The following is a 26032-nucleotide window of genomic DNA, read 5'->3' on the forward strand; positions in this document are numbered from 1 at the left end:
GTGGTAAGCTACCCCGCAACTTTTCAAGTCATCTGACTTTTACTAATAATTCCCAGGTATGATTCCTGCTTTGGGTTAACATCCTAACTGCAGGAGGCCCCGCGTTCGAATCGCGGTTCGGGCCCTCCTTTCTTTTTTTGCTTCCAGACTCTTTTTGATCTGGAATTGATCAGCAGCGCTTTTTTCACAGACACCAAGGCTCTTGCTCTATTATTTGCCTGGTACCCTTTTTAGAAATTTTACCATGCCTCGACGACTTAGAAGAACCCACAACAGGACAATTGCACCTGAGCGCAAGTGTTCAATACATGTGTCATAGGCATGGTCGGAACTACGTTGATATACAGAGAAGGTCGAGCCCAAGCTCTGAGACGAGCATGAAGCGTTGGTGGGATGAGTCACAAGAACTATCCACAGAGAAGAATGGAAACAACGTGAAGACTTGTTGGCACCTTGGCAGGCCTCAGACGTGGTCCCGTCATACCTATCTGTAGACTTACATCGATGCCTAAACCATAGAAGACCTCACCTGCAGCTCTACGCCGAAGTCTCCATCCATGTCATAACGCCAAAATAGATTTGTATCATGGGCCTCAGTAAATTACATGTTGAAATCAAAAAGGTGATGCTTATGTCTGTTTCACATTGTATCCAGGTAACTGGGTTAGATTACCTCGCCTCAGCTACTGTCATCTCACTAGCCTTCCTCTTCCGATTATTTGACCTGTTCTCAAGTAGCCTTTGGGCTTCTATCAAAGAAGCGATTCGGCCAGCAATACTGAGACTTGTATTAAAGTAAATGTCAGGTCTGCGTGGGTATTCGGTAATTTCGAAACCTGGGTGTTCGTGAAATCTTTTCCAAAGCACGCTGAGGGTTCCAGCATGGACAGTCGGGTAACCAGAAGGGACCCAATTTGTTCTTTTGAGAGACTTGGCGCATTTGTGCACGGCTACCACAAACCTCGGTGTTGCATGAGCGGTCCACCGCGACTTAACTAATCTTGTTTCCTGGCAGCCTTCACCTTGGCACTTGACTTTGAGCTGGCCGGGGAGTACTCCGTATTCCTCTGGGTGAAGCAGAAACCACCTTTCGAATCGGTCCAGCCGTTTTGCCTCTAGACCGCTATGCGTAGCGCGCGAATACCTTATCAGATTATCAAGCGGTAAAAGGCTGACGTTTTGCGTTGTGCATTCTGGCCGACCACAATTAGATCTGAAATAGTACCAAAGAGCGTAACAATCAGGGTCAGACTTTGACCAGTAGGCAAAAGGATCGTCCAATTGTTCCCTCTTGCATCCAGAGCATTTCCGGGCGATAACATCATTCGGAGACTCGCGGAGGACAAGCATGTTATCGATAAGAGGCTTTCTTGGACGAGTAATCATCCAGCCGTAAGCAGCCAACACCGCAAATGCGAGTGTGAGTATGTCCAATACTTCAGGATTGCCTTCACATCTCTGGAGGAGATAGAACGCAACTTCAAGATCAGTTCGACACATTATTTTGCGTTTGTTGAATTTCAGTCCATCTTGTACTTGTATGAACTCCACCAACGACGCTGGGAGGTCCTCCCAATCCCAGCAATCGGACCTCTGAAGCTCTGCTGGCAGCTTGTCCGAAAGATAGCTGATCGTGTGTGCGTTGATTGTTCGCAAACAATAAGTGTTGGTATCGGCGTTCGGTATAAACGCGTATGCGAGGTTCTTCAGGCCATGCCAAAAATTCACTATCTTCTGAGATCGGAGATTCCTCTATTGGAGGTTAGCATATGTCAAAAGTGGGTTAGGTGTAATTATACCAAGGTCTTGTCATCTGTAGCACGGGGTCCATTCACCGTCTGGCTAACCCTGCTAGGCTCAAATTTACCCAGGACACCCAATACTTTCAGAAGTGCTGCCTTATCTTCCTTTGTGGCTCGGATTCTATGCGATGATTCTGTTGAAAGAATGGCATCGGGAAAGACTTCCTTCAACTGGGCTACAGCTTGGCCTTTCCAAGCGTTCTTCCTAGCACTTGTTCGGCGTGGGACACATATGTTTTGAGGCAATCTGACATCCAACTCATAGAAATTTGGTGAAATTTGTATGCCACTTAATTCAGCAGCAAGGGTCAACGCTCGATCTTGCGATGCTCCGAATCGGCGACGCCAAGCTTGAGCCCTTTCCCCATCACTCTTCACATACATGAAACGCTGAGGGTGGGCGACAAAAATGACAAAGCGCTTCCAATTCTTCTTGTCTGATGTTAGCTCTAGGTATAGAGTCAAGCCTGTAAAATCACCCCAAAGGCGAAGCGGTTCCAGATCAAGCTTTTTAAGCATCCGTTGGCGAACGTTAGCGCCCCAGCAAATCTCAACCTTCGCCTTCATCGCTGCCCGAAGCGCAAAGGTGAATTCTTCATGGATATCAAAGAGATCTTCTGGATAAATCTCTTTGCAGTGTCTGCTGATATCTCTGCGTGCAAGATGATCGAAAAGCAAACAGTTATTTCTGGTCGAAAACCCGGCTCTGTTTAGCTGGGCGACTGAAGGGTTTGTCAAATCTTCGGTTTCTCCATCAAGAGGGTCATTAACACTGAAAGTGGGGTTGTATAAGTGACAAGCAACAGCAGCATTCGTGTGGCCACTAGGGCGAACCAAGTATTCTCCAGGTCGGATGACGCCTCGTTCTTTCCACCAACCGACTTCTTTCTTTCTGAAAATCTCAAAAGCTTCGATCAGATTCCACTCAGGAAAATTTTGTAAGTCTGCTTTGTGATTATTTTGGGCCGGCGTGTATTGGATGGCTGATATCTTGCCTTTGAGTCCTTTTGCCTCTTCCAACTGTTGCTCTCCAGCACGTTGAATGAGGTTAAGTAACTTTCTCACATATAACAACTCCTGTCTGGGTAGCTCACGGTCGGGGTCTGGTAGCCATAGACCCCCAAAAATATGAACTTTATTTGTTTCGGGCATACTGAAATTGAACTTGGATTGACAGGAGGTGAATGTAGGCCAGTTTTGATGGCTTGATGGACACCTGGCAAATTACCTGCCCAAGCAAGCAATAGAATGTATAGTGTGAGCACACAAGATACTCTAGAAGGTGAAGACAAGTGAATACAGAAGCGTCAGAGTTGGAGGTGGATTAATGAGGAGGAGAAGACAAAGCCATCACAGAAACCGGAATATTCCATCTGAATCCTTCTAATACTCGGTAGCAAACTCATAAATCTTGATGATATGTGCTCTGTGTGAACGGAAGTAAGCGTATAGGGTGAGATTGACGTCCGTTACTGTGAACAGGAGTTTTATAGGGATATTGAACACCTTCAGGTATTCAATCCTGAGTCCGGAGTCGCACTGACTCTACCCAACTGATTGATCGCCCAATTAGTACGTTTTAGCTTACTTTGGCCCCCTCGTGGTATGAGGCATAGATCGCCCCTGCATTGACACCCACAACGCCCTAAGACTACTCCACAGACAAAGTGTGACATGCAGATATACGTGGTTATCAATTTTCTTTTCCACGAGAGACGGACTGATTGTGGCCAGCAAACAGAACACAGGAAAATAAACTGTAAAGTTAATCCGATATTGAGTGGCACTTCCTAGTGTCATGATTCCGAACATCTTCTACTCCTATGTCTGGAAAAGGCGTCGGCACGATTGGGCACTATCAGTCACCCATTTGCAAGTCTGCCTTGATTTCACCTCAACTACAAACTTCATTAACGCTAGACCTTCGTCCTTGCCAAAGCTATGACAAATTATACAATGCCGGAGACATCCGAAGTAACGGAGGTTCAATAGTATGGCTGCATTATTGATTGCATCCACAAGATACTCAACAAAAGGCCGGAATTGATGGCCACGAGGACAAGCATCATCGATGCGAGACGATTCGGGCTATTCTCCACAGGGATCGACGCCAAATCCCGTGGCTTCTTTCTCTACATCAACACAGAATCCATAGATCGCCCTTCTCCTATTCATAATCTACCACCAATCGCTAGCGCGAGGGGCACATATGTCCAACAGCGGGGCATGTCCTGTGAAGATCTTAACCAAAAGGGCTTTCAGGTGGCCAAGAAAATGCAGGAACACCTGGGAAAGTGGAGAGCATTTTGGCACTAAAGTCTTGAAATCACGATCATCGCAACTCGCACGCCAACTGGCGGCTCCACGGAGAAATTTGGTAACGAAGTGCGGACCGTGCGCGGCTAACGGTGTACCGTCATGGACGGCGAACAGGAACCATTTTGATCGACATGACAGATAACTACCGGGAGACTCGGAATTTTTTCTCCCGAACCCTGAGTGCATCAGACACCGCTTTTGAGACCTGTTAGTTGCAGAGGAGTTGCAGGGAATTTGCAGGGGATTTGCAGGGAAGTTGCAGGGAAGCTATGAGAGCTACCGGATTCTTTCCCACACTGCGCGCTTCGTGCAGATCTAGTCCCAAAATTTATGGCCGAGGTGGCGGGGATAACTATTCCTCTTTGTCCCCGCTGGCCACCAAAATCCACGCTATTGAAGCTATCGCACGCCACGATTTTTTAGGCGGCGATGCTTTCTCGGTTGACAGGCGACACTAGTTCCGATCCCGGAAAATTGAAAATCATACCCGCCATAGGCAATGGGGGCCCGAGATAGCGCACTCACTAGCAGTTTAGTCGCGTCTGGGCAGAGTTCGTGAGCACCGGTGATTGCTTTTTTCGTTCCCCAATCCCGAATCATAAGAACAGTTTCGGAACAGTTCATATGTGCTAATCGATCCTTCAGGTGCATTATGCTTTATGGGACTTACAGTTTAGCAGAAGGACGCGAGTCTCTTGTCCAGACTTCGGATGAGATCCACTGGGAATTGACAATACAGTGAACAAAGTTTTTAACATTATGGTCTGGACGGGATAAACCACGGGCTGACCCATGGAACCATGACCTATCTACCGCGTTAATGCCGAGGGAAGAGCGAGAAATCAATGGAAAGATGCCAATGTCTCCACTTGAGTTGACATTATTGGGCTATGACTGGTGCATAAGAGCTCCGCTCTTCTATGGGGCATGTCAGTGCTTCGGCCCTTGACTTCTCAGGTTCATGGTTCATTGCCCAGAGCTCCACTTTTTGGAACGCCCCCCTGAAGTACAAAGAAAATACAGGGTAGAGTGTACTTGACTTGTCTCTGCTATGCGCCCATCGATAATCAACCGTCGAACTCTGTTCGACTCGTTCCATGCCCAGTCGAGCAATTCAATTGCATAGAACATGTAACGCAATGCCACACAGACCAGGCGACTGCCCGTGTGGATTTAATAGCGAACAATATCTCTTAAATTGCAATACTTCCCAAAATCCCCCCTCCTAATCTGATCATAGGATCCTCCTCTAGTCTCCACGGTGGCTTACTTGGGCTTTTCGCTACGCAATCCTAAATCTGGCTCATTGCGCCTCCAGCCCTTAAATTCTTTTTATCCATACTTTCCCCTTTGGGCTTGGAAGAGGGGCCATACTTCCAAGGTCAACCCCACGTTCATCATTAATCCGTTCCTGGGTGGAATACAGTATTAAAGAAAGTGGTCCTGGCTCCGATCTCCCCTCTTGGTTTCTTTTCTTCTTTTACTGTCCAGACCCATTGGATCTACATCGGTGGATTCTTGCATTCGTTTCACTATATACACTCCTTCATGCAACGATGACTACTCTATCCACAGTTCGAGGCCGTGAGGCCCTTGCGTGCAGCACGGTCTTCACCACTCTGGCCACAGTCCTAGTGGCCGTTCGTATCTACACCCGAGCGTTCATGGTGAAGCAGATGGGATCGGATGACTATGCTATCCTAGTTGCCTTGGTAAGAGCGGATTCTAACAATACAGACATGGGAAGTTCTGACTAACCCTCTCCCTAGGCTTTCTCATGGGGGTTCTACGGATTGTTCGTGGGTGGTAAGATTTAGCCCTAACGAACCTTGAGCGATAACCACTAACATCCTACTAGAGGTTTACCACGGTATGGGTGCCGACTACGATATTATCCCCCACAAGACCTACATTATTCAGATGCTGTGTTTCTGGGCCTCCGTCCCAATCTATCAGACTAGTCTGATTTCCACCAAAATGTCGATTCTCCTCCAGTACCGACGAGTCTTCTCCACAACGCCTCGCATGCGATTGGCTTGCAACTTGCTCATCGGCTTCCTGGCTGTCTACGGCACCTGGACAATTATTAGTGCCTGGGCCAACTGCGTTCCTCTCAAGAAGTTCTGGGATCCTTCAGTCCCGGGCTTTTGTTTCAATAAAGAAGCACTGTGGTTCTCGAACTCGGCAATCCACATCCTGACCGATCTTTTGATTCTCATCTATCCTATGCCTGTCATCAGGTCTCTCCAATTGCCGAGTAGACAGAAGCTTGCTTTGATGGGCGTCTTTGCCCTAGGTGGATTGTATGTTCTTGTCCCCATGTACCCACTATCCACTCATCACTAACACAATTCTTCAATTTAGTGTTGTGATCACCAGTATCCTCCGCTTGAAGAGTCTCCTCGTCATCTCTAACTCCAGCGATCCAACACGTGAGTAACGAACCTCCTCAACTACCAGAACCGATCTAAGGAATCTTTTATAGACGACAATGTCGGTGCTGCTGAGTGGTCTGCTATCGAGTGTAACGTCGCAATCATCTGCGCTGCCCTCCCAAGCACACGAGCCCTTCTATCCAAATTACTCCCCCATATCTTCTCCACGCGGAGTAACGGCTACCGCAGCAAGACACGACCGTCGCGCACTGGCCGGAGCGCCCTTACTGGCACACATACCAACGTACAAGCATCCGTCATCGGAGGGCGTGACCTCGAAGACCCAGCGTATGATCTGGAGAATCTATCCCCAAGTGGCTCGTCCTATGATGGTTTCTCCAAGGAGCAGGAGTCTAAGGCCGCGCTCAACGGTATCAAGGTTACGACCTTTGTGACGCAAGAGACGGTTTCTACACCGGCTGACAATAATGATTCTGCGAGTACGAAGGACTTGGTTCATACTCATCGGGAGAGTTTCTGATCCTTTTCTTTCTCTCCTTCCCCTCTTTGTTCTTTCTTTTCTCTTTCATGATTTTCCTTCTTCCCATTCTTTCTGGTCTGAGGGTCGAATTTTCCCTATCCCCTTATTGATGACTTGATTATCACTTTTTCTCTACGAGATACCACTTTTCCTTTTTTGTCTTTCTACTTTCTCTTCCTGTGCATGTCTTACTACTAATTGGGCGATTCTCTCTCTCTTTTTGATTTACGAGAGGAATGATTATTTATGTCGGGTTTCGGTTGGGATGGATTTTTTTTAGCTAGATATTTTTGCATATACCCCGTCGGAGAAGCCGACTTGATCAATATCAAGGACGAAATATTTGAATAGATATTCGATATTCATGAATAATCCCATCTATAATACTAAACTAAAACAAAGAGCCAGACTGGATAACATGAGCCATGGGAGTAAAGTCATGATGCATTACATACAATCCAGGGAGCTCGGAAAATTAAGACCACTGGAACAAGTGTACACGCCAAAACAAATGTAAAGATGAGACCAGCCCATTTGCATCCGGGATATGCCCGCATTCCAATGCGAAAGAAGGTCTTGATGGGAGACGGAAAAGGTTCAACAAGGTAGGTAAAAGGCGGATTAAAACAGAAGGCAGTGGTCTGAATCATCAAGGCGTAAATCTCAGCCGTTGTGGACACCAATATGTGCAAACCCAATTGCGTAGAGTACTACCACTAATGCAACAGAACAGTGCGAGGTGCAATGAATATTTCAATTTCCTATCGGATTGAAATACCCTTTTATTCCCATACGTTGGAGAAGAGGTCGTCAGATCCACCAAACCCGCCTGCTGGCTTGGCTGAGTTGTTCGAGGTTGAAGTAGGCCCAGAGGAGACAGGAGCAGCGCTGGTCCATCCGCCAAAGTCTTCATCAGCAGCCACGGTGGGAGTCGGCTTGGATGCCGCACTGGACATACCCCAACCACCTCCAATATCATTGGCAGTTAGTGTGTCGGGAAGCTTCATCATAGATGCACCAGAGGCAGCAGGCGGGGAAGAAACTGGTGCCGGGGCAGGCTCGGGTGTGTTCCATGCATTACCACCCCAAGGATCCATGATGCCCGCAGCGGCGACTGTGGCAGCTGGGGCTTGTGGCTTAGGGGGCATAGGAGGCTGGAAGGAGGGGCTAGAAAGGTTGAAGGCAGAGCTCATCTCCTGTTGCGGGGAGACAGCAGTGGGCTTAGGTGGCGCCGCCGGAGCAAGGGGAGGGGAAGAGAGACCAAAGAGGTCGTTGGAAAGAGATGACGACGGGGGATTGGGCTTCGAGGGCTTGGGCGGGGGGAGGAGAGGCAAACCCACCAAAACCGAAATCTTGAGAGTTCGAGGAAATGGAGGTTGTTCGTGACTGGGGCTTGGGTGCGGACATGGTGGGAGAGGCCAGGCTATCAAACAGATCGTTGCTGGCCGATCCCGACGGTGAAGTGACTTTGGGAGCGGCGGGGGTGGACTTGATGTTCGAGAAGCTGGTAAGATTGGCGAAAGGAGATGGCTTCTCGGCCGGCTTAACCGGAGGAGGAGAGGTAGTGGAAGGGAAGCTCAGACCACTGAACGCGTCTGTCAAGCCGCCCATGTTGGAAGATGCGGACGGGGTCGCTGCGTAGGCCATATCGCCGAAGGAGTTGGTCCGCTCATGCTGACTGGGAGCAGGCTGAGGCTTCGCGTACAAGGACAAAATTGACTGCTTCAAATCTGGCCGCGACATGCCACTAGGTGCCGCAGGTGTGGATGCAGTGCTCGTTGGGCGGTTGGCCGCAGCTGGCTGGGTGCTGCCGAAGAAGTCGAGGCCAAGCAACGAATCACCGGGTTTCTGAGTCTTTGGCGGCGCCACAGGCTGAGAGGATTTGGGTGGCGGGCGAGGGGCGGGTTCGGTGGTACTGGGACGCACTGGGGGAGAGATATCATCACCAAACAGGTCGATCGACGGTTGTGGGCGGCGCTGCATTGGAGGCTGGCTTGGTGCCACTCGTTGGGATGCGGAACGTTCAATCTTGGCCTTTTCCTGTACAACCGCAAGAGGCTGGTCGGTCAGTATGCTGTCCTAAGCGATCTCAAAGCCATCCGGGCAGTATCTCAGGAACACTCACCACATCGTCATCGTCACCTTCAAGGGTCGACGGGTCTGGCATCGGTCCATCCATCACCCAGCGCTTGGATTCATACTTGGTCCGAATGAAGTTCTCGATCTTACTGTTGATGTGTACCGTCAGTAATCGCGACCATAGGTACGATCAGTTGGAGTTCACTCACGCATCAGATGGGACGTGGCCGGGTGCTAGCTTATCCTCCCAGTACCTATTTACCGTTAGCTACATTGTCCACACGGTCAATTGCTTGTAACGAACTTGTTTGCCCGCCCATTGCCCCATTTAACCACACTGTGGACTTGTTCATCGGTCCAGGTATCGAGATCCACGGACTTAACTCGACTGATGTGTGTGCCCATTCCACGGTGGATACCCGAGCATCGGATACAAACAAAGACACCTAAATTCCATGATGCCCATCGCGGATCTGGATTGAGCAAGTATAATTAGTAATTGTATTGTGGAAACCAACTGGGCTCGTATAAGAGCGTGCTATACGAGCCCGTGGGCGGGCAGTCGGAGGGATGTGGACACTCACGCTTGTTGCGCTTGCAGTCGGCACAGATCTTGTTGGACTCGAGTTTCAGCAAACTCTTAATTGTCTGCTGGTTCTGGGCAGCCTGGCCCGGGGTCGCGCGTCGAGACATGATCTTGAGCGTTCTCGGGAAATAGTTGGCAAGGAAAGGAAGAAGCGCAAGTGGCGGGAAATGGGGACTGAAGTGAACAATGCGGCCTAACCTTGGCTTGCAGGGGCAAGTACGGCGGGTCAGGGCTGCCACACCCGCAGTTTAAGGTAAATTGACTTGAAAATTGAATTGAAAATTGGTTTCCGAATATATCTTCTACATGATATAATATGAGGTAATATGGCAAAGTGTCACTTCCTGCAAAATTAGTACTTTTACAGTGTTCCTGTGATATGGTTGGTCCGTTGGCTGGTTTGTGGTCAATGGACCCCGGGCCCCAGGGTCCTTTGATGCCCGCATACAAAGTACTCATGGAAGCCTTGTTTTCTTTTCTAGAACACCTTAAATTATTGTTTAATGATCTGCAATGGGTCACTTATTGAATTACGCCTTGGGCTTTCCACTGGTCCCTTCATCCTCTGTAAACCGCAGACTAACACTATTCACACAGTGACGCTCATCGGTCGGGGTCGGATACCCTTCACCCTCGAAGACGTGACCAAGATGACCTCCGCAGTTGCTGCAGGTAATTTCCGTGCGCTTCATACCAAAGGTGCTATCCACATGTCTCTTTACAGCACCGGGAATAGAGTCAAAATAGGCAGGCCAACCACAGCCAGACTTGAATTTGTGGTCGGCCTTGTACAGTGGTGCGTTGCAACCGGCGCAGTTATATACACCAGTCGAAGGAGAGTGGGAATCATATTCACCAGTGCCGGGGCGCTCTGTTCCCTTCTCGCGGAGGATCCGGAACTGCTCTATAAGTTCAAGCAACGTTAGCATGGATGGCTTCTCGGATGGCTTGTCATTCGGGAGCCAAACACGCACCAGGATTCAAAACCGCCCTCCACTCGGCTTCGCTTCGCTGATCAGGATACGACATATTTTCTTTTGAGTCGTCAGGCTTGTTTGAGCTGAAGAAGGCGCCAAAGAATGGGATCGTCGGGGCGGCTCGGAGTACTTTGGAGCCTACTGTCGGACGAGTGTTGCGGGCGGAGGTAGAGTAGGGTCGGAGTAGCGTTGCAGGCTGAACGAGGGCACGATGCCTAAGAGGGGTCTTGATTATACGCGCAGCTTGGGAACGCATGGAGGAGGATTCAATGATGTATTTTGTTCATGGAGCTTTATGAGGAAGTCCAAGTGAGCTTGAGGTCCAGGCTTTTTACGTCATCACTGCGGGGAGCGGCGAATGTGAACCATGGAAGATACTAGATCTAGGCACATTCAATCCAACAAGTGAGAGCAACACCTCTCTAATCGATTATCAAAATTTATTAGCAGATGTATTAGATGGGTCTGACCCAAAACCGAACCAATCGACGCCATTGCTATGTTGCGGGTATCCCATTAATAAGTAGTAAACAACACTAACTTGAGACGAATGTATCCAGATAGATCAAACAGATACATAAATGATCTTTATACAGTCGGAGAAGATCTCAGCTCCGAGCCTTCCCTGTGACAACGAGACATCCTCGATCGACTTCCACACGCCACCCTTCTCGCATCAGCATTTTGCTAACAGCGGGCCCCAGGCGGGATGTGCCATCATGGCTGTGGTTACCCACACCAGTGACGATCTTGTACCCGCCATGAACGTGCTTACCGCCTCCACGAACATGCTTGATATCTCCCAGATTGTTCCACCAGGCTTCAACTCGTTCGCGGGTAATGCGAACGGCATTAGTCACGTTAACCCCGTGTAAATCAAGATCGCAGCTGGTCGACTGACGGTCCACAAGCCTGTCCGAGGCTGTCGCTAGGTGATTCATCGCGAGCGCACGCTGCTCTTGTCCCCGTTCGCGATAGACTGCAGTTGCACCAGCGAAGAGGGGGTTGGACTTGGCGCGACGGGCGGCTTGACTTGCTTGCTGATATGCGGAAGAGCCTGCCGCGAAATGAACTTCAGCAGCTGCCCGAGCCTGTTCGTAACCGAGAGTACTTCTGGGGGCTCCTCGACGACGGACAGGACCATCTTCAACCTCATTATCTTGCGTGAGATCAAGCGGAGCGGCACTCAATTTGATGATATCATGAGCTGAGGTCTGAGGCTGCTGAACCATCACTGCGGCTAATTCGTTTGTTGCCGAGATAAGATTGCAGGTGACTCTGAGTAGCCCGATCAAAGTGGCTCTCGGAATGGTTGGATAGTCATGCGAGAGTTCGGTCACTTGTGCCAGCATTACTGGGTCATCATCAACCTCACTTGGATCTTTGGGAGCTTCAGCAAGGGCCACTGCTCGGATAGTCGCTGGCAGAGACATCCCATTGGCATGGTAGGCAGAGTTGACTTCCTCCCTTGGAAAATCTGGGGCCCGAGAGCAGATGAACTCGATGTCAGCCATACCAGCCTCCCATTTGTTGGCGATTGGAGGCTCTGAATATGACCTCTCATCGAGAATATGTGCCTTTTGTTTCTTATTGCGCTTCTTCTTCCGTCCAGATTGACGGCCGGCATCACCACTATCAGCATTAAAACCGTCGATGCCTTTAGGGATGAAAATCTTGTCATCGTCCTCGGCCCCTTGTGTTTCATCGAAGAAAGACAGATTCAACAGCACATCCATTGCTCTGTCGACATCTTCGCTGCTCGTCTTTAATGCCTGGGCCACGTTCAAGCGAGTCATTGTGGGGAACATCTCCATGAGGGCATTTGTCTTATCGTCGAGTGTCGCTCCGGTCAGCTCGAGAGACCCGTCGGCCGCAATTGTATATACTGCGCGCGGAGCACTCTTATCACGGCTATCCTCGGAGATGCTGGTGACATCAGTTGCGGTGCATAGGGACTCATAGCCATGGATGGATGTTCCAATTTCTGAGCGCACCCCGCTCATGTCGAAATTTTCCAAGCCATGATCATTTGCAGTACCGGACGGATCAAATGGAAGATCCTCCTGTTCAATGGCTAGTTCCTTAATGGCGTCCAAGGATTGTTTTAGCTGGTTGATATCCTCGGACACGGTCAAGTCATATTCGGAGGCTATCGCGGCAAACAATGCAGAGTCTACGGGTGGGCAATAGCTCTTTTCAAGCTCCTTGAGTACCAGAATATGTCAATTTCAAGATATTTTTCAATTTCTGATCGCATATGAATCGCCACTCACTGCCCAAATGTCCTCACTGGAATCCCCCATGGCTCGATATTAAAGGCGGTCAAGGGGAGATTAGCGGGGTACGACGTGATGCATTCCCGGAATGATTTTTTGAGTCTTGATAAGAAAGAAAGATCACTGGAACTTTGTGATTAGTTCCACAAAAGCACAAGAGATATGTACACAGCCAGGATGAGCAGGGAATGTGATGCTTGCAGATGTGAACATTTGGAGGGTATGGGCGAAGTAACATGAGAGACTGACGTTGTTTTTTTCTGCCGTATAAACATGACCGCCTCCCCCCACGCTGACACCTTGGATTTCAGGTCAACGTTCATGCTTTCGTCTTTTTACTTTCATACCTTAAAGAGGGTCCATTGAAGGCGGATCTTCATTTCAACACATCATAATCGGACCCTCATCTACCCCATTGAGGTCCGTTCCCTGATTCGAGTAAGACCGGAGCTGCGATAAAGTCGAGTCAGAGAACGGAGAACATTTCTGGCACAATAGCCAGGTGTCTAAAGCCTCAGGAATATGATTCTTTCCTACTAAACTGGTATATTAGCTGGATTATAGTAACTTCGTAGCACATTATAAAGAGAGCACCGGGAGGAGCCTATGCTGGCGAGAGACCTGGCCATTTCGAACCTCCGAAGATATAGCCCATGGTCCTGCCCACCTAGGTGACAATTTCATCTTATTCTTCCAAGTGATCTTCAGATACGCACGCAGGCCAAAAATCTCTGTGTAAGGAGATGGAAGGATTGAAACCTGGATAAGCATATACTTTCAATATCTAAGGTTTGAAGGAAGTTGTTAAAAAGCATCATATAGCTTCGGGAATCCTGAATGTCTCACTCAAGCCCTAAATGTCCCTTATCTAATCACCTGGGCGAATACACATATAAAAATGACAACAAGACTTGGATCTCAGTCCGACCATTATGGAGGCGTCGGAGAACACAAATACGCGTCAGGCCTGAATGTGACATTTTGCCAGCAACAACCATAACAAGGATCTAAAGTGCAACCCAATCCGACCAGCATTTGAAGTATTTTAGTTTCCACCAGCCATTGTCCAATCATGGCGATTCCGAATTACTGATTATGCTGTACGAGTATAGCCGGTCATGTAGGATGTTAGTCCCAAGGCAGCCGCGTTTGACTCTTCCTAAACAATAGCCAAAGAGTCGCGATATGCAACATGACAGCCTTGGAGATCTGTGAAGCTCGGTAGAGTTAGCGAGCTCACGATGACATTTCCGTGTTGCGCGAAGAAAGAAGTCAAGTTGAAAACCCAAATGGGCTCGGCCCTTGCCTTTGTGCTACAAGGGTCTATGGTGACTTTCCGAGACCATGTGCAAGGAATCCAGCTTTTCTGATGTGCTTAGGCCGTCGGATTATCTTCTTGGCGTTTTACCAAAGCTCTGAGCCTTGAGTAAGCGATGGATGAAAATTTGATTGATCTGATAAGTGCTAAATTAACCCAATCGCCTCCCCCCTCCGGGTTCACATCTGATCTATTCATATCAAGCAAGGCATAGCTCAACTTTCAAGGGGAAAAATCAAACCTGGTGGCAATGGTCAGCAAATTTGACCTTTATATAATTTAGACTGAGTAACCACAGTCGTTTGTAAGTAGGGCCCTGTGGTCAGTACTTGCGGTGTGCTAAACGGACTGCAGCGGTACCCTCAGGGGCCATGTACCCTAGCCAATTGCCTGCGGTAGAAGAGGCAAGGTGCAACATACCTATCTCACTTTCAACACAAACAGGCACTGCGCAGAAATTATGACGCGCGGCCGGTTCAATTAAATAGGTTGTGTGGCATGAACTAGCCGGGTCAAGGTTTTAATTTGAACCAACATCAACCCTTTGCAAGCTATGGCACCCAGAATCTTCGTTTTTCTACAATAAACTATACGGCTTTCCGAGGCTCAGAGAATACAGTCCCTGCGTTTTGCCTCTTGTACTCCTTTTAATCTTGAACCATGAGACATGACGCGTGAGAACATAACAAGTACCCTAGTCCAAAAATAAAGATTGACAAGGCATGAGGAGGACCCTAGGAGATCCAAGAGCTTTCCCATGTCTCTGGAAATCTTATAAGATATTGCTCTTTCGGCCACTCTTCTAGATCTGTTTCTTTTTTCCAACCTTCTGGCCTATCATTCCATTTGAGAATAATATCGATCATTTTTCCTTTCCCTTCTACAGTATAGTTTGTGATTGATTTGATCGGTCACGATGCGCATCGCCTTCTCTTCATACCTATTGGCTTTCGCCGCTACGGCTGCAGGTACGGATATGAAGGCTTTAAGAAACCGATTAATTTAATAACTATTTCATCAGGTCTCCGTATCATCAGTCCAGCCATTGATGAAAAGGTGCCCCAGGATGACACCATCACAGTCAGATGGGAAGCTGTGTCGTGAGTGAATGTACTTTGAATGATTTTATGAGCCAACAGAGTATTGAATATGGTACCTAGGACCGACCCCCCTAAGATGGATATTTATCTGGTCAATCAGAATGCGTACCCCAACACCCAAGAAGTGGTTGCTACAGGTGTAGATACCAGTCTCGGAAAATACGTCATCAAAGCCAAGGAGGTTAATGATGTTGACACTGGGTATGTAAATGTTGCCATCAAGCGAAGATGTTCTGAAATACTGATTTCACACTGCAGTGGCGGTTATCAAGTCAACTTTGTGTCCACAACTGGTGGTGGCATTCTGGCTCAGTCGCAGCAGTTTAAAGTGACTCCATCCAAGGCCTCTGAAGCCTCTAGCTCTGGTAAGAAAACCAGTACTGCTAGTGAAAGTTTATCTACTTCTGCCTCTACATATGCGTCGACTTCTATGCTTTCTACTTCCATCTCATCGTCGACTATGATGAGTTCTTCGACTTCTGCTTCTCATACTTCTTCTCCAACAGCTTCTTCTACTGCTTCTACGAGCGCTACTCACACCTCCACCAGTGCGTCTACCTCTGCCACTTCTCCTTCATCTACTGCTTCACCTACTTCTTCTTCTGCCCATACCTCATCTGCTATGACGAGTTCTACCAGTGCGTCCACCCCTTTTGCGTCATCCAGTTATTCTTCATGGACCACACCCCCTTCAAGCACTGTTTCAGCCACAAGCTCTTCGCAATTTTCCAAAACTCACTCTACATCAGCCCCTTCATCCTCTATGTCGTCTACATTCTGGTCTTCCACAAAGACTCCCTCTTCTACTATGTCCTCCTCTTTTATGTCTTCCATGAAGACCCTGTCTTCCTCTATGTCATCGTTCTCTTTCTCTCGCACTCCTTATTCGTCACACACCGTTAGCCCCACTACAAGTGGTGAGTAAATGGTGCCATGTTTTGGTTTCCAAAGTTTTATATGCTGTTTTTGACCACTGATCACCGGTTTTTCTCAGTACTGACTTGTCTCTATTAGCGAGCTCTTCTACCACGGCCTCCATGAAAACGTCAACCACTACTAAGCATACGAAGACCGCGACTTCCACTGAGAGCGCATCGGCTACTAGCACCTCGAACGCCGCTGGCTACCTTATGCCTCCGAGTCAGGCCGGCAGCTTGCTGCTGGGACTTTTTGCATTGGCACTTTGATTATCATTATAGCTCTTTCCGGCTGTACTGAGAGCGACAAGTTCTTCATTTAACCTAAATCAAAATATATGACGGAAGAATGTGATGTCTATGATGAGCGTTCCTGACATAGTGCGGGATAATGATGAGGAAGATATAGTTTGATTTGCGCTTTATTTGTGCTGTGATTGGATTTTGAGATTTAAATTTGTTTTTCTGAGTCGAAAATTATGCTATGTCCTTTATCTTAATATGAATTGCATTAATGTTCTGCATATTGAATGCTCCCGAACCCAGCCAATCAAGTGTATCCATTTGAACCTCGGTTGGACTGTCGATCATTTCATTTTCCCCGCATGCATTGGGACATTTATCATTGCTTCCACCACTTTTCATTCCCATTGCTTGAACATCTCCAGAGCTTTCTCACGGACATACCCCATCACCTTGAACATGCCTGTACTCACTCTTCATCTCCTCACGCTTAACAAAGCGACCGACCCCCAATCATTCATCCACCAGCTCAAACAATCCACAACCAAAGTCGTCGTCGCCTCACGTCCCAGGCACACCGTAATCCACCCATCCATTCTAGACAACAGCCCACTAGCCACGACAAAGTGGGACCTCTTGCTCCTCCTCCAGAGCACCTCAGCACCAAGCGAAGATCCAATCCCATCCGAACTCCGCCAATCAATCATCTCCGAATACAAGCTCACTACCGGGATTCCATCAAAGCTTATCACCAGCTATCCGGCCCGAGATGCCGAGCTCAAGGCCAATGCATCTTCAATCCCGCTCACCGGCTCCCTAGATAAGATTATAAACGACGGTGCCAAAGACACATCACAAAATCTAGAAGTTTCCCCCGAGCTGCTGGATTTCATGACCACGGTCTCGAAAACACACCCGGGGCCCGTCACAATGCTAAACTTGTTGCACTTCCACCATCCCAATGGCAAGCAGAACTACTATCAGTATGGTCAAGCGTTTGGACCCGTCGCAGGGAAACGAGGTGGAAGTGCGAAGTTGGTCGGGAATGTGGTGCCGCCTGGCCAGGGACGGGATTCCCGGGGCTCGAGTGACCGGCCTGCGAATGAGTGGTGGAATGAGATCTCGATCGTGCATTACCCTTCTATTCGCCATTTTTGCGATATGTTGGCTGGTGATGATTATCAAGCCATCAATGGGAAGTATCGGCTGTCGGTGAGTAGACTTATCGTTTTACATATCGATGCCTGAGTAGTATATATTGGTACTGACTACTACCTAGGCCCTTCGGGATACATTCCTATTGTGCACGACCGAGTTTGACGTGGAAGAAGCGGGCAGTGTGAAGCTGTGAATGACTGGTCGAAAGTACAGTTCTACTGACCATATACTCTATACTGTAGAAGAATTTGAAGCTTGTAATGTGTTCGATAAGTTGGGTATCTGGGAAATACGAAAATGAGACATCCTACTCCTGAACGCTGAAAAAGAAAATCGCGAAGTAAATTTCCAGATCGACAGTAATTAGAGACTGTGCATAGCCAGCAATTTAAAAACTCTCGTCATGACTTGACCACGCTGTCATTTGGGCGATTCCAGGTGCGAATGTGACCTTGATCCAACCAATTAGTAAATTTGCGACGAAAAGCCTAGAGGAGTTGATCCATACCTTCAAGGGAGGATGTCATGATACAATCCTTCTGGAATCCTAGCCAGCAAATGGGGTCTTCGCCTACGATTTTAGACTATATCCCAAGGTTAGTCAACTACGTAGAATGCAATTCACTAGAAAATAACGTACCATAATCGGTGGCAGAAGAGCAGTCCGCGACCGAGGTTCAACAGGATGGCTGGTCAATGGCTCGACATCGTCGTATGTGTTCTCCGTCCTTTCAGAATCGGATCTCATCCGATTGCCCCAACTGTCGGCACGGTGGCGAATAGACTGGGAGCTCGGTGCAACAACACTAGTGCGTTGTCTGGTAGAATTTTGATGATGCTGTTGAAGGATATTAGACAAAAGGCAACACCAAAAATGGACAATAGAAAACATACCGCACGAGGGCGATGGAGCATTCCAACGCTGAAATCCCAAAGTAGTAGTCTGCAGTCATCACCGACACTGCCAAATCGATAGGTCTTCTGGTCACAGCGCCAAGGATCGAAGGCTACTGATGACACCCACGAGTTGTGACCTTGACATCTAGCTACAATTTTCCGTTCGGGGAATGACCAAATTGTTACAAGATCATCCTGGCCACCTGTGACAATGTATTTCCCATCGGGTGACCAACAGGAACAGATCAACCCACCATAATAGCTTCTGAAAATATCCAGAACCCTACTTTTTGTTAGCGATGGCAATTTGACAAGTATGTTATTCACCCACTCTTCTTTCAAATAATCCATGAGGCGTAGAGAACCATCCTCCATAACGATTGCCAAATGCCGCTGATCTGGTGAAAACGAAAAGTGAGAGATTTTCTGGCTGGCCAACTTCCATGATGAGATGGGGTTGGTCTTCTGGTTTCGCGAGTTGACTGATTTGAGAATCTCCAAGGGGTACTGGCTAGGGTCTCTCTCCGGGATGCCGGTGTTCTCTGCTGTGAACAAGGCATCCTCCTTCTCTTTGTCATAGACCACCAAAACACCATTCGCATGTGATGCCATGAAGAGATTCTCTGATCCAGGAAGCCATTTGATATGTGTCACAGGGGAGTTGTTGATCACACCGTTTTTGTTGATGCGGGCGTACTTCTGCGATAAGGGCTCATACCAAATGATGTCCCCCGCAGAAGATCCCATCACAATGTCCAAGTGAGACGAGGTCTTGGTCAGTTCGTTGATATCATGGCACAACATGTGAGCCTTGGTAAACAAAACTTTTGTGAGATGCTCTTCCTTGGACGCCGAGGTGATATCGAGCCATTGAAATGCACGATTGATGTTGGCAAATGCGAAGGTTCCATTTGGATCGCGGTCACTCAATCGCTTGGCCGATGTCTCGTGAGTGATCACCCGCGAGACAAAAGATGAGCTACTCTTAATGATGTTATTCTTGGGCTTTCGTCGCTTCAGTGCATCCTTTGCAGGTGGTGCTGGTTGCGCAAGCGCGGGGTTTCCATCTCCAAATTGAGGAGCGGAGACGGCTCCCTTAAGGAAGGTTGGTGGCTTCTTGCGAGGGTCGAGGCTGACCAAAGACAACTTTACACCAGATGTGGGGGGATTGGGAACCGTCGCAAGAGGGTTGGGATTGATGATCGGGGCCTCAGAAGGGTGAGGAGGAGGTGTTGCCAGGAGGAGGTCGTCTTTGAGTGTGTAGGTTCCTAGAACAATGCCCAGCAGTCAGCAATATGGTCTTTGGAGGTAAGGTGTGTGTAACCAGACAGCCATAACCATGGAAATGAGTGGCTCTCAGACGTACCTTCTCCAACCTGCAGTGGGCATCCACCGTCCGGGTGGCTAATGGTGTTGTTCGTCTCGACAACTGGGACCGCCATACCATTTGCCGCCCCCGCCGCGTAGGCGACAGGGATAGTATAGCGGGGAGGTGGAGGTGGTAAAACACTGTTGATATGGTCAGTGAAATAAGAAAAAAATAATATAAAAATAACTTCAGGAACAGCAGCAACACTCTTGTCGCATCGATATCACTATCGACACATGACGTGTATCGCATATCAATGACTTTGGGCCGGGTATGCGATTATGACGTCTTGAAGATAGCGAGCTCGCCAGCGATTGCTAGGCGGCAACGGGAAAAGACGGAAGAATTAATATCAAGGGGGCTTGTCTTACAACATGGCGATTGGATTGTTGAACTATAGTTCCAGTTCTGACCAGATAAACCTGTGCAACCAACCCACTTGCAGCTCGGACTCGCAATCAGCACACCGACTTGTGATTCGACGAGACCCTCTGATTGTCACTGCAGCTTGTGCAGGGAATTATAGCGCCGGACTAAGTTTCTCTTCCTCCGAGCCGAATAGGCGAGGATGGTACAGCTTTAGCTCAAACAGGTCAGGCACAGCCCGGTTCGGTCGGATAAGATCCTAGTCCTGAACGGTCAGAAAGAGAACAATGTCGCACTAATGCTGTGTGAAGGCGGAAACGTAGGTATTCCTGTCAATGGACTGTGGGGGGCGAAGAAAGGAAGGGATTGTGAGGAGAAGAGGAAACGTAGAGATCAGCGAGACGATGGTCCGGGGTAAAAGGCGAGCGGAGAAGTCTCGTGCCTGGCGGGCAGGCGGGGCTCCCGGGTTAACTCCGGACGACCGAGAGAGATTAAGGCATTTAATCTGCATCACTTTACATTTAAATATAGAATGTGAGAAGGGAATTGAAGAGAGAGAAATATTTCCATGGGGTATTATTATGATATTTTCTACATGCAGTTCAACAAGGTTCAATTCCCACTGCCACTGACTCGGCGCCATATCATTACGGCAGCCGCTCCGGCACAGACCACCGCCCCAAGCGCAATACCCCATGACATCCATTTGCCCTCAACATCTTCCTCGCTACGAGGAAATGCTGTGCTAGGCTCCATCGCGGCCTCGGCGATATGAACAAAGACTTCTTGGATAGAACTCCAGGTGACGCTGACATGCAGTGGTGGGCTGGGCATGTTTAGCATGGCTGTGTACTCGTGGGGTTGGTGCTCCGCCCTTTGAGTTGTGCGGTCTAGGTCGGCTTTTAGAGCTATGAAGACACTGGGGAGTTCTTCTAGATGAGGATACTTGGCGCGTAGTGCGGGAATATATGCAAAGGAGTCCGGGTCTGACGAGTCGTATGTGTACGCGACCACATCGCACTGATCAAGCAGTTTCGTCTGGTTTTCAAGAATGGCGGGCTCTAATTCGCCCATCTCGTCCATAATGAGGTAGCATTGTTTGCCGCCAGGCAGCTCGACTGTATTGACCGCGGTGCGGGGCTGAATGGTGGGGTGGTAGGTCGTACTGAAACCACGCGAAAGGAGGGCATCCAGTAGGGCAGATTTGCCTGACCCGGGTGCTCCAAGAACGTGGCACTGCACCACATTGCGCCCGACTCGACCAGGGCGCCGGCGCCGTTTACGGGGTCTTGTCATTTTCAATGCGGCTGTGGTGGAGGGGTTGCTTCGGTCCGAAGACTCAAAGCCCAGATAGGCCAAGTATTCTAACGTGGTCTTTGGAGACATAAAAGTCGTCATACTCCATTGGGCCAACCAGCCCTGAAGCGTCACATGTCCAGCTTCATTGCGGACTGTTGAAGAGGGGAATGAGCCGTCGGCCCAAGATGCGGGTAGGCCAGGAGTCGGTGCAAACAAAGATGACAATTCAGCATCGTTCAGACCACCGTCATTGTCCTTGTCCGAGAGAAGGAATAAATTCACGAAAAATCGATAACCCTCGGGGGAAAGTTCTGCAGATGCAAAAGGTGGGACTTCGAAACGAGGATGTAGGAAGCTCTCTTGTAGCGAAAGGTTATCGGTGTACTGAAAAGCTCGCAGGATAATCCAGACAGTCTCGTGGCGCCCTTTCTCTGCATATAGCTTGTTCAAATGAATGAATCCGGGGCAATCGATCCCGGACTCAGTCACAGACTCAGGATAGGTCTTCTGAATGGTTTCCTTGATGTGGGCCAAGTCCTCTTCACTCAGGGGTTTGCCAAAACACCTAGTCTGAAAATCTCCGATTTCTTTATCCGACAAGTATCCATCGCGGTCCTGATCACTCAGGTAAAAGATGCGCTGTAGCGCTGCCACCGCTGCCGGCTTCAATTCAGCCTCCTTTGAATCGAACAATGGCGCGATAGGATGGGTAACGGCTTTTTGGCAGACAAAGAACGCTTCATTAACGTTGCGATGTTCACGCGCGCTCGTGCGAATACAAGAGTCTATTTCCTTGAACTCGGACATCAAAGGCAACATCTCCTCCTCGATGACCTGCGCCTCGTTGTGGCTCCCTGCCAGGTCTGATTTGTTGGCGCATAGAATGACGGGCACATTGACTCCAAGCGACCTAAAATATGGTAGCCAAAATAGCGCGACACGCTCATAGCTGTAATGGTCGGAGTACACTAGGAGGATGACGTTGCATTTGCGGATCTCGCGCGCCAGGTTAGTCCGTTCCTGCGGCAGGGCCGAGGTGTCAACGACAGTGGTTGTGGTCACATTCTCCGGTGTTCCGATCGTAGGAGGGATGGTTATTTGAGGAAGGACAGGCTGAATCTTATTTGTGACGAAGACACCCTTAACCAGCGAAGTGATTAGGCTGGACTTGCCGGTGCCTTCGTCGCCGCAGACACAAATCCGAACTAGAGAAAGATAAGTCAATAGCGCGTCAATGTTGCCGTTTTTCGAATCACAGTACCTGTGGCCATCTGCGAGGCGACAAAATTAGTTACAGTCGAAGCATAACCGAGTAACCGGCGATAATCCGGGGTTCCAAGGATGTTTGGAAATGATAACGAGAGTTGTGTCGGGGCCGCGGCAATAACTCCCACCGCTTTAGCTAAGGTTTATAACTACGTAATTTGGCCTTCACCGTGTTCATGCACTTAAATGGTTTATGGAAATCACACTATCGATATGACATCGAGGTTTGCAACCCATTCGACCTGAAAATATCCTCCAAAATGTTTAACTACATCAGCCAGCAGCATCCGACACGCGCTTCCGTTCTTTCCATGAACATCCGGCCAGACATGTGCCTACTGGATTTATATTTCCTGTTTGGAGTACCTAGTAAATGGGTTTAGGCATTAACCAACCTTGTTGGGAATACATCCATCTAGGGATACATGGTTTCCATACTGATTTTCGAGCACATCAATAAGAAACATATATGTAAATACTAATTCCATTCCAGGGTTCTACTGCAATCGGCTAGGTCGCCTGCCTCCACGGTTCTATAGTCCTAAGACAGTGAGAGAGAAATTGAGATATTAATTAGAGGGCATCGTAAAGCCCGGGGGAGTCATGAATTTTGACTTTGTGGTTGCAGGCCTTCCGGCGGCTCGAAGCGAGGCTGTACATGATGACTGCGCCACTATAAATTTAAGAAAGAGGGGATCAGGCCGGACCTTGTTGGGTACATAAACGCCGTTTGAGCAGAGGTCACCATTCAGTGATCTTTCAGTGATAGTAGACGGAGATTCAATCAATAGAAAACAGATCTAGGTACAAGATTCAGGGTTTACAGGTACAACACCAACCACAAGCCGTTATCCCGCGTCCGTCATTGGGCCCACATTCAGCCCCATCCTCCTGACTAACCTACCCGACCTTGGGAAGTCCGATTAACAGCCTTCTCGCCTTGTCAGCCTTTTCTCCTCTCGGTCTTCACTCTCTCTTCTTTGACGCCTTCAGGATGCCTCTCGGGATCCATAATCCACTACCGTCGTCTTTGAGCAGTATGCATTTCCCTTTCTCCTCTGCCCGCTTCCCCGCAATCGCTCGCGGCATGTCCGGCTAACAATCCCTCTTCCGACAACCAGGTGAATGCAAGAAGGTGGCAAAGATCTTGACCTCTTTCGTTGATCCAAAGCAGGCTTTCGGTCCAGACAAGGTCATTCCACCAGAGATTTTGGCCAATGCAAAGGTGAGTGAAACCCCTTCAACGCGGGGTTGGGGATGGCCCGCTGACATACGACGTGTTCCAGGGCTTGGCGGTTCTGACGGTTCTGAAAGCCGGATTTATTGGCTCTGGTAGATTCGGTTCAGGTCTCGTTGTCGCTCGTCTTGCTGATGGCACCTGGTCGGCTCCTTCCGCCATTTTCACCGCTGGCGCGGGTGTCGGTGGCCAGATCGGATTCGAACTGACTGACTTTGTCTTCATTCTAAATGACGCCTCGGCTGTCCGCGCATTCTCGCAATTCGGCACACTTACACTGGGTGGTAATGTCTCACTCGCTGCGGGACCGGTCGGTCGAAACGCAGAAGCCGCTGGTGCAGCCAGCACAAAGGGTGTCGCGGCCGTCTTCTCCTACTCAAAGACTAAGGGACTTTTCGCCGGTGTCAGTCTGGAGGGTAGTATGCTAGTGGAGCGCAAAGATGCCAACGAGAAGATGTATCAAAGCAGGGTATCGGCCAGTCAGCTTCTCACTGGTACCGTTCGGCCACCCCCATCCACCGATGCCCTGATGCGCGTTCTCGATTCACGTATCTTCCAAGGCAACGTCCGAGCGCAGGGCGATGCGATGTACAACGACGTGCCGGTTTACGACGATAGTCATGACGATGTGGTTTGGGAGGGCCGAAGAGGCTCGGCCTATGGCCAAGGTGCACGACGGGAACGATCAAACACCCAGGACAACTATGAATATCGCGATAGCCCCCGACGCACAAACACCTGGGCAGACGATACCTATGATCGGCCGGCAGGAGGCCTAGGTCGCTCGGCTACCACGCGCGCTCCCCCGGCTGATACTTATGACAACTACGGGCGCAGCAGGAGCAACACGTATGACAACGACGACTATGCCTACTCAGACCGTCGGCCTACCCGGCCTAGTGCCCCCAAGCCGGTCTTTGGGCAAAAGACGGGTGCTGGTGCGGGACTGCGGCAGGACCAGGTGGTCGCACTTTACACATTTGATGCGGACCAGGAAGGTGACTTGGGATTCAAGAAGGGCGATATCATCACAATTATCAAGCGAACAGAGAAGGCAGAGGATTGGTGGACTGGTCGTATCGGCGATCGCGTCGGTATTTTCCCGAGGTAAGCATTGAAGATCCCCCAAGGTATGAGCATGAGCTCCAAATAGCTAACTGCATTCCCAGCAACTACGTTGATACCTCCTAAGTTTGTCGTGCAAATATGATCGTCCAGTACTCCTTACGAATTGTGGGCATATGAAGACATGATCGGATAGGGATGAATATTTAGTTGGGGGCGTATGTGGATTCGTGTCTTTTCTCCCTCATTTTCAAATTCCCACTTGCGTTTTGTCATTTTACTTTTTTCTTCCATTACACGGGCGCTGCAGTTCTTATTCTGGTTCCTGTCTGTTCCGGCATAGCGCCTGGTCCAAGGTGCGTTGGGATTACGTTTATTTGCGTTTTGCGCAGTGGATCCTTCCGTTCAGCACGTTCTTAGAGTCCTCGTTCCGCCTTCTATCTACCTATCATCGCTTGCAAATAACCTTGAATTTCCGCTTCATAATCTAATAGACCCATGTACTCCGGCTTACGTATAGTATACCTCTGTAGCAATAGCCCTGATGCTTTCACAAGTTCTGTCCATTGCCCCGTCGCCGTGTAGAGTAACACGGCCCCTTCCCTGTTTACGGGCGCTTATATGATTGCAGGGAAACACTGAAAGCGCCCCCTGAGCCCTAGAACCTTGTCCACTTAGTGTACTAGGTTGAATTTGTGCTACTAAGGATGTTTTTGTCCTTGTAAGAGGAAAAACAAATAGAGCTCTAATCATGAAATCAACATGCACATCCATGGAAATAAAATGATCTAGTAGGTACTTGGTCACAACCAAAATAGAGCACAGATCAAGGAAATGGTCAA

General features: G+C 48.9%; 11 protein-coding genes across 11 annotated transcripts; 4 read left to right on the top strand and 7 right to left on the bottom strand.

Moving 5' to 3' along the window:
* Positions 1-669: 669 nt before the first annotated feature.
* Positions 670-2954, bottom strand: N7503_010275 (uncharacterized protein; the record flags this gene model as incomplete). Its single annotated transcript, XM_057069821.1, has 2 exons — positions 670-1752; positions 1800-2954. The coding sequence occupies 2 exons, from the start codon at positions 2952-2954 to the stop codon at positions 670-672; spliced, it is 2238 nt and encodes a 745-aa protein (XP_056916432.1).
* Positions 2955-5677: 2723 nt separating this feature from the next.
* On the top strand, positions 5678-7037 carry N7503_010276 (putative integral membrane protein; the record flags this gene model as incomplete). Its single annotated transcript, XM_057069822.1, has 5 exons — positions 5678-5833; positions 5891-5927; positions 5980-6424; positions 6486-6553; positions 6607-7037. The coding sequence occupies 5 exons, from the start codon at positions 5678-5680 to the stop codon at positions 7035-7037; spliced, it is 1137 nt and encodes a 378-aa protein (XP_056916433.1).
* Positions 7038-7819: 782 nt separating this feature from the next.
* On the bottom strand, positions 7820-8230 carry N7503_010277 (Arf GTPase activating protein; the record flags this gene model as incomplete). Its single annotated transcript, XM_057069823.1, has 1 exon — positions 7820-8230. The coding sequence occupies one exon, from the start codon at positions 8228-8230 to the stop codon at positions 7820-7822; it is 411 nt and encodes a 136-aa protein (XP_056916434.1).
* Positions 8231-8258: 28 nt separating this feature from the next.
* On the bottom strand, positions 8259-9809 carry N7503_010278 (ADP-ribosylation factor GTPase-activating family protein; the record flags this gene model as incomplete). Its single annotated transcript, XM_057069824.1, has 5 exons — positions 8259-9095; positions 9163-9265; positions 9326-9370; positions 9421-9589; positions 9701-9809. The coding sequence occupies 5 exons, from the start codon at positions 9807-9809 to the stop codon at positions 8259-8261; spliced, it is 1263 nt and encodes a 420-aa protein (XP_056916435.1).
* A 423-nt stretch (positions 9810-10232) lies between these two features.
* Positions 10233-10935, bottom strand: N7503_010279 (peptide-methionine (R)-S-oxide reductase; the record flags this gene model as incomplete). Its single annotated transcript, XM_057069825.1, has 2 exons — positions 10233-10606; positions 10677-10935. The coding sequence occupies 2 exons, from the start codon at positions 10933-10935 to the stop codon at positions 10233-10235; spliced, it is 633 nt and encodes a 210-aa protein (XP_056916436.1).
* Positions 10936-11287: 352 nt separating this feature from the next.
* Positions 11288-12982, bottom strand: N7503_010280 (uncharacterized protein; the record flags this gene model as incomplete). Its single annotated transcript, XM_057069826.1, has 2 exons — positions 11288-12883; positions 12953-12982. 2 exons carry the CDS (start codon positions 12980-12982, stop codon positions 11288-11290), a joined length of 1626 nt encoding a protein of 541 aa, XP_056916437.1.
* A 2207-nt stretch (positions 12983-15189) lies between these two features.
* Positions 15190-16560, top strand: N7503_010281 (GPI anchored serine-threonine rich family protein; the record flags this gene model as incomplete). The annotated part of the gene is made up of 5 exons (XM_057069827.1): positions 15190-15241; positions 15295-15373; positions 15434-15574; positions 15632-16290; positions 16388-16560. 5 exons carry the CDS (start codon positions 15190-15192, stop codon positions 16558-16560), a joined length of 1104 nt encoding a protein of 367 aa, XP_056916438.1.
* Positions 16561-16992: 432 nt separating this feature from the next.
* Positions 16993-17884, top strand: N7503_010282 (uncharacterized protein; the record flags this gene model as incomplete). The annotated part of the gene is made up of 2 exons (XM_057069828.1): positions 16993-17745; positions 17813-17884. The coding sequence occupies 2 exons, from the start codon at positions 16993-16995 to the stop codon at positions 17882-17884; spliced, it is 825 nt and encodes a 274-aa protein (XP_056916439.1).
* Positions 17885-18092: 208 nt separating this feature from the next.
* N7503_010283 (WD40 repeat domain-containing protein) lies at positions 18093-20333 on the bottom strand (the record flags this gene model as incomplete). Its single annotated transcript, XM_057069829.1, has 7 exons — positions 18093-18142; positions 18200-18275; positions 18332-18529; positions 18586-18871; positions 18920-19856; positions 19955-20097; positions 20329-20333. The coding sequence occupies 7 exons, from the start codon at positions 20331-20333 to the stop codon at positions 18093-18095; spliced, it is 1695 nt and encodes a 564-aa protein (XP_056916440.1).
* A 602-nt stretch (positions 20334-20935) lies between these two features.
* gem1 (ERMES complex Ca(2+)-binding regulatory GTPase GEM1) lies at positions 20936-22893 on the bottom strand (the record flags this gene model as incomplete). The annotated part of the gene is made up of 2 exons (XM_057069830.1): positions 20936-22827; positions 22884-22893. The coding sequence occupies 2 exons, from the start codon at positions 22891-22893 to the stop codon at positions 20936-20938; spliced, it is 1902 nt and encodes a 633-aa protein (XP_056916441.1).
* A 911-nt stretch (positions 22894-23804) lies between these two features.
* Positions 23805-25668, top strand: N7503_010285 (SYLF and SH3 domain-containing protein). Its single transcript, XM_057069831.1, has 4 exons — positions 23805-23925; positions 24010-24113; positions 24175-25232; positions 25295-25668. Exons 1-4 carry the CDS (start codon positions 23883-23885, stop codon positions 25314-25316), a joined length of 1227 nt encoding a protein of 408 aa, XP_056916442.1. The 5' UTR covers positions 23805-23882; the 3' UTR covers positions 25317-25668.
* Positions 25669-26032: the final 364 nt, after the last annotated feature.

Source organism: Penicillium pulvis (genome assembly GCF_028828015.1).
Source record: "Penicillium pulvis strain IBT 33274 chromosome Unknown scaffold_8_segment0_segment0, whole genome shotgun sequence".
Taxonomy (NCBI): domain Eukaryota; kingdom Fungi; phylum Ascomycota; class Eurotiomycetes; order Eurotiales; family Aspergillaceae; genus Penicillium; species Penicillium pulvis.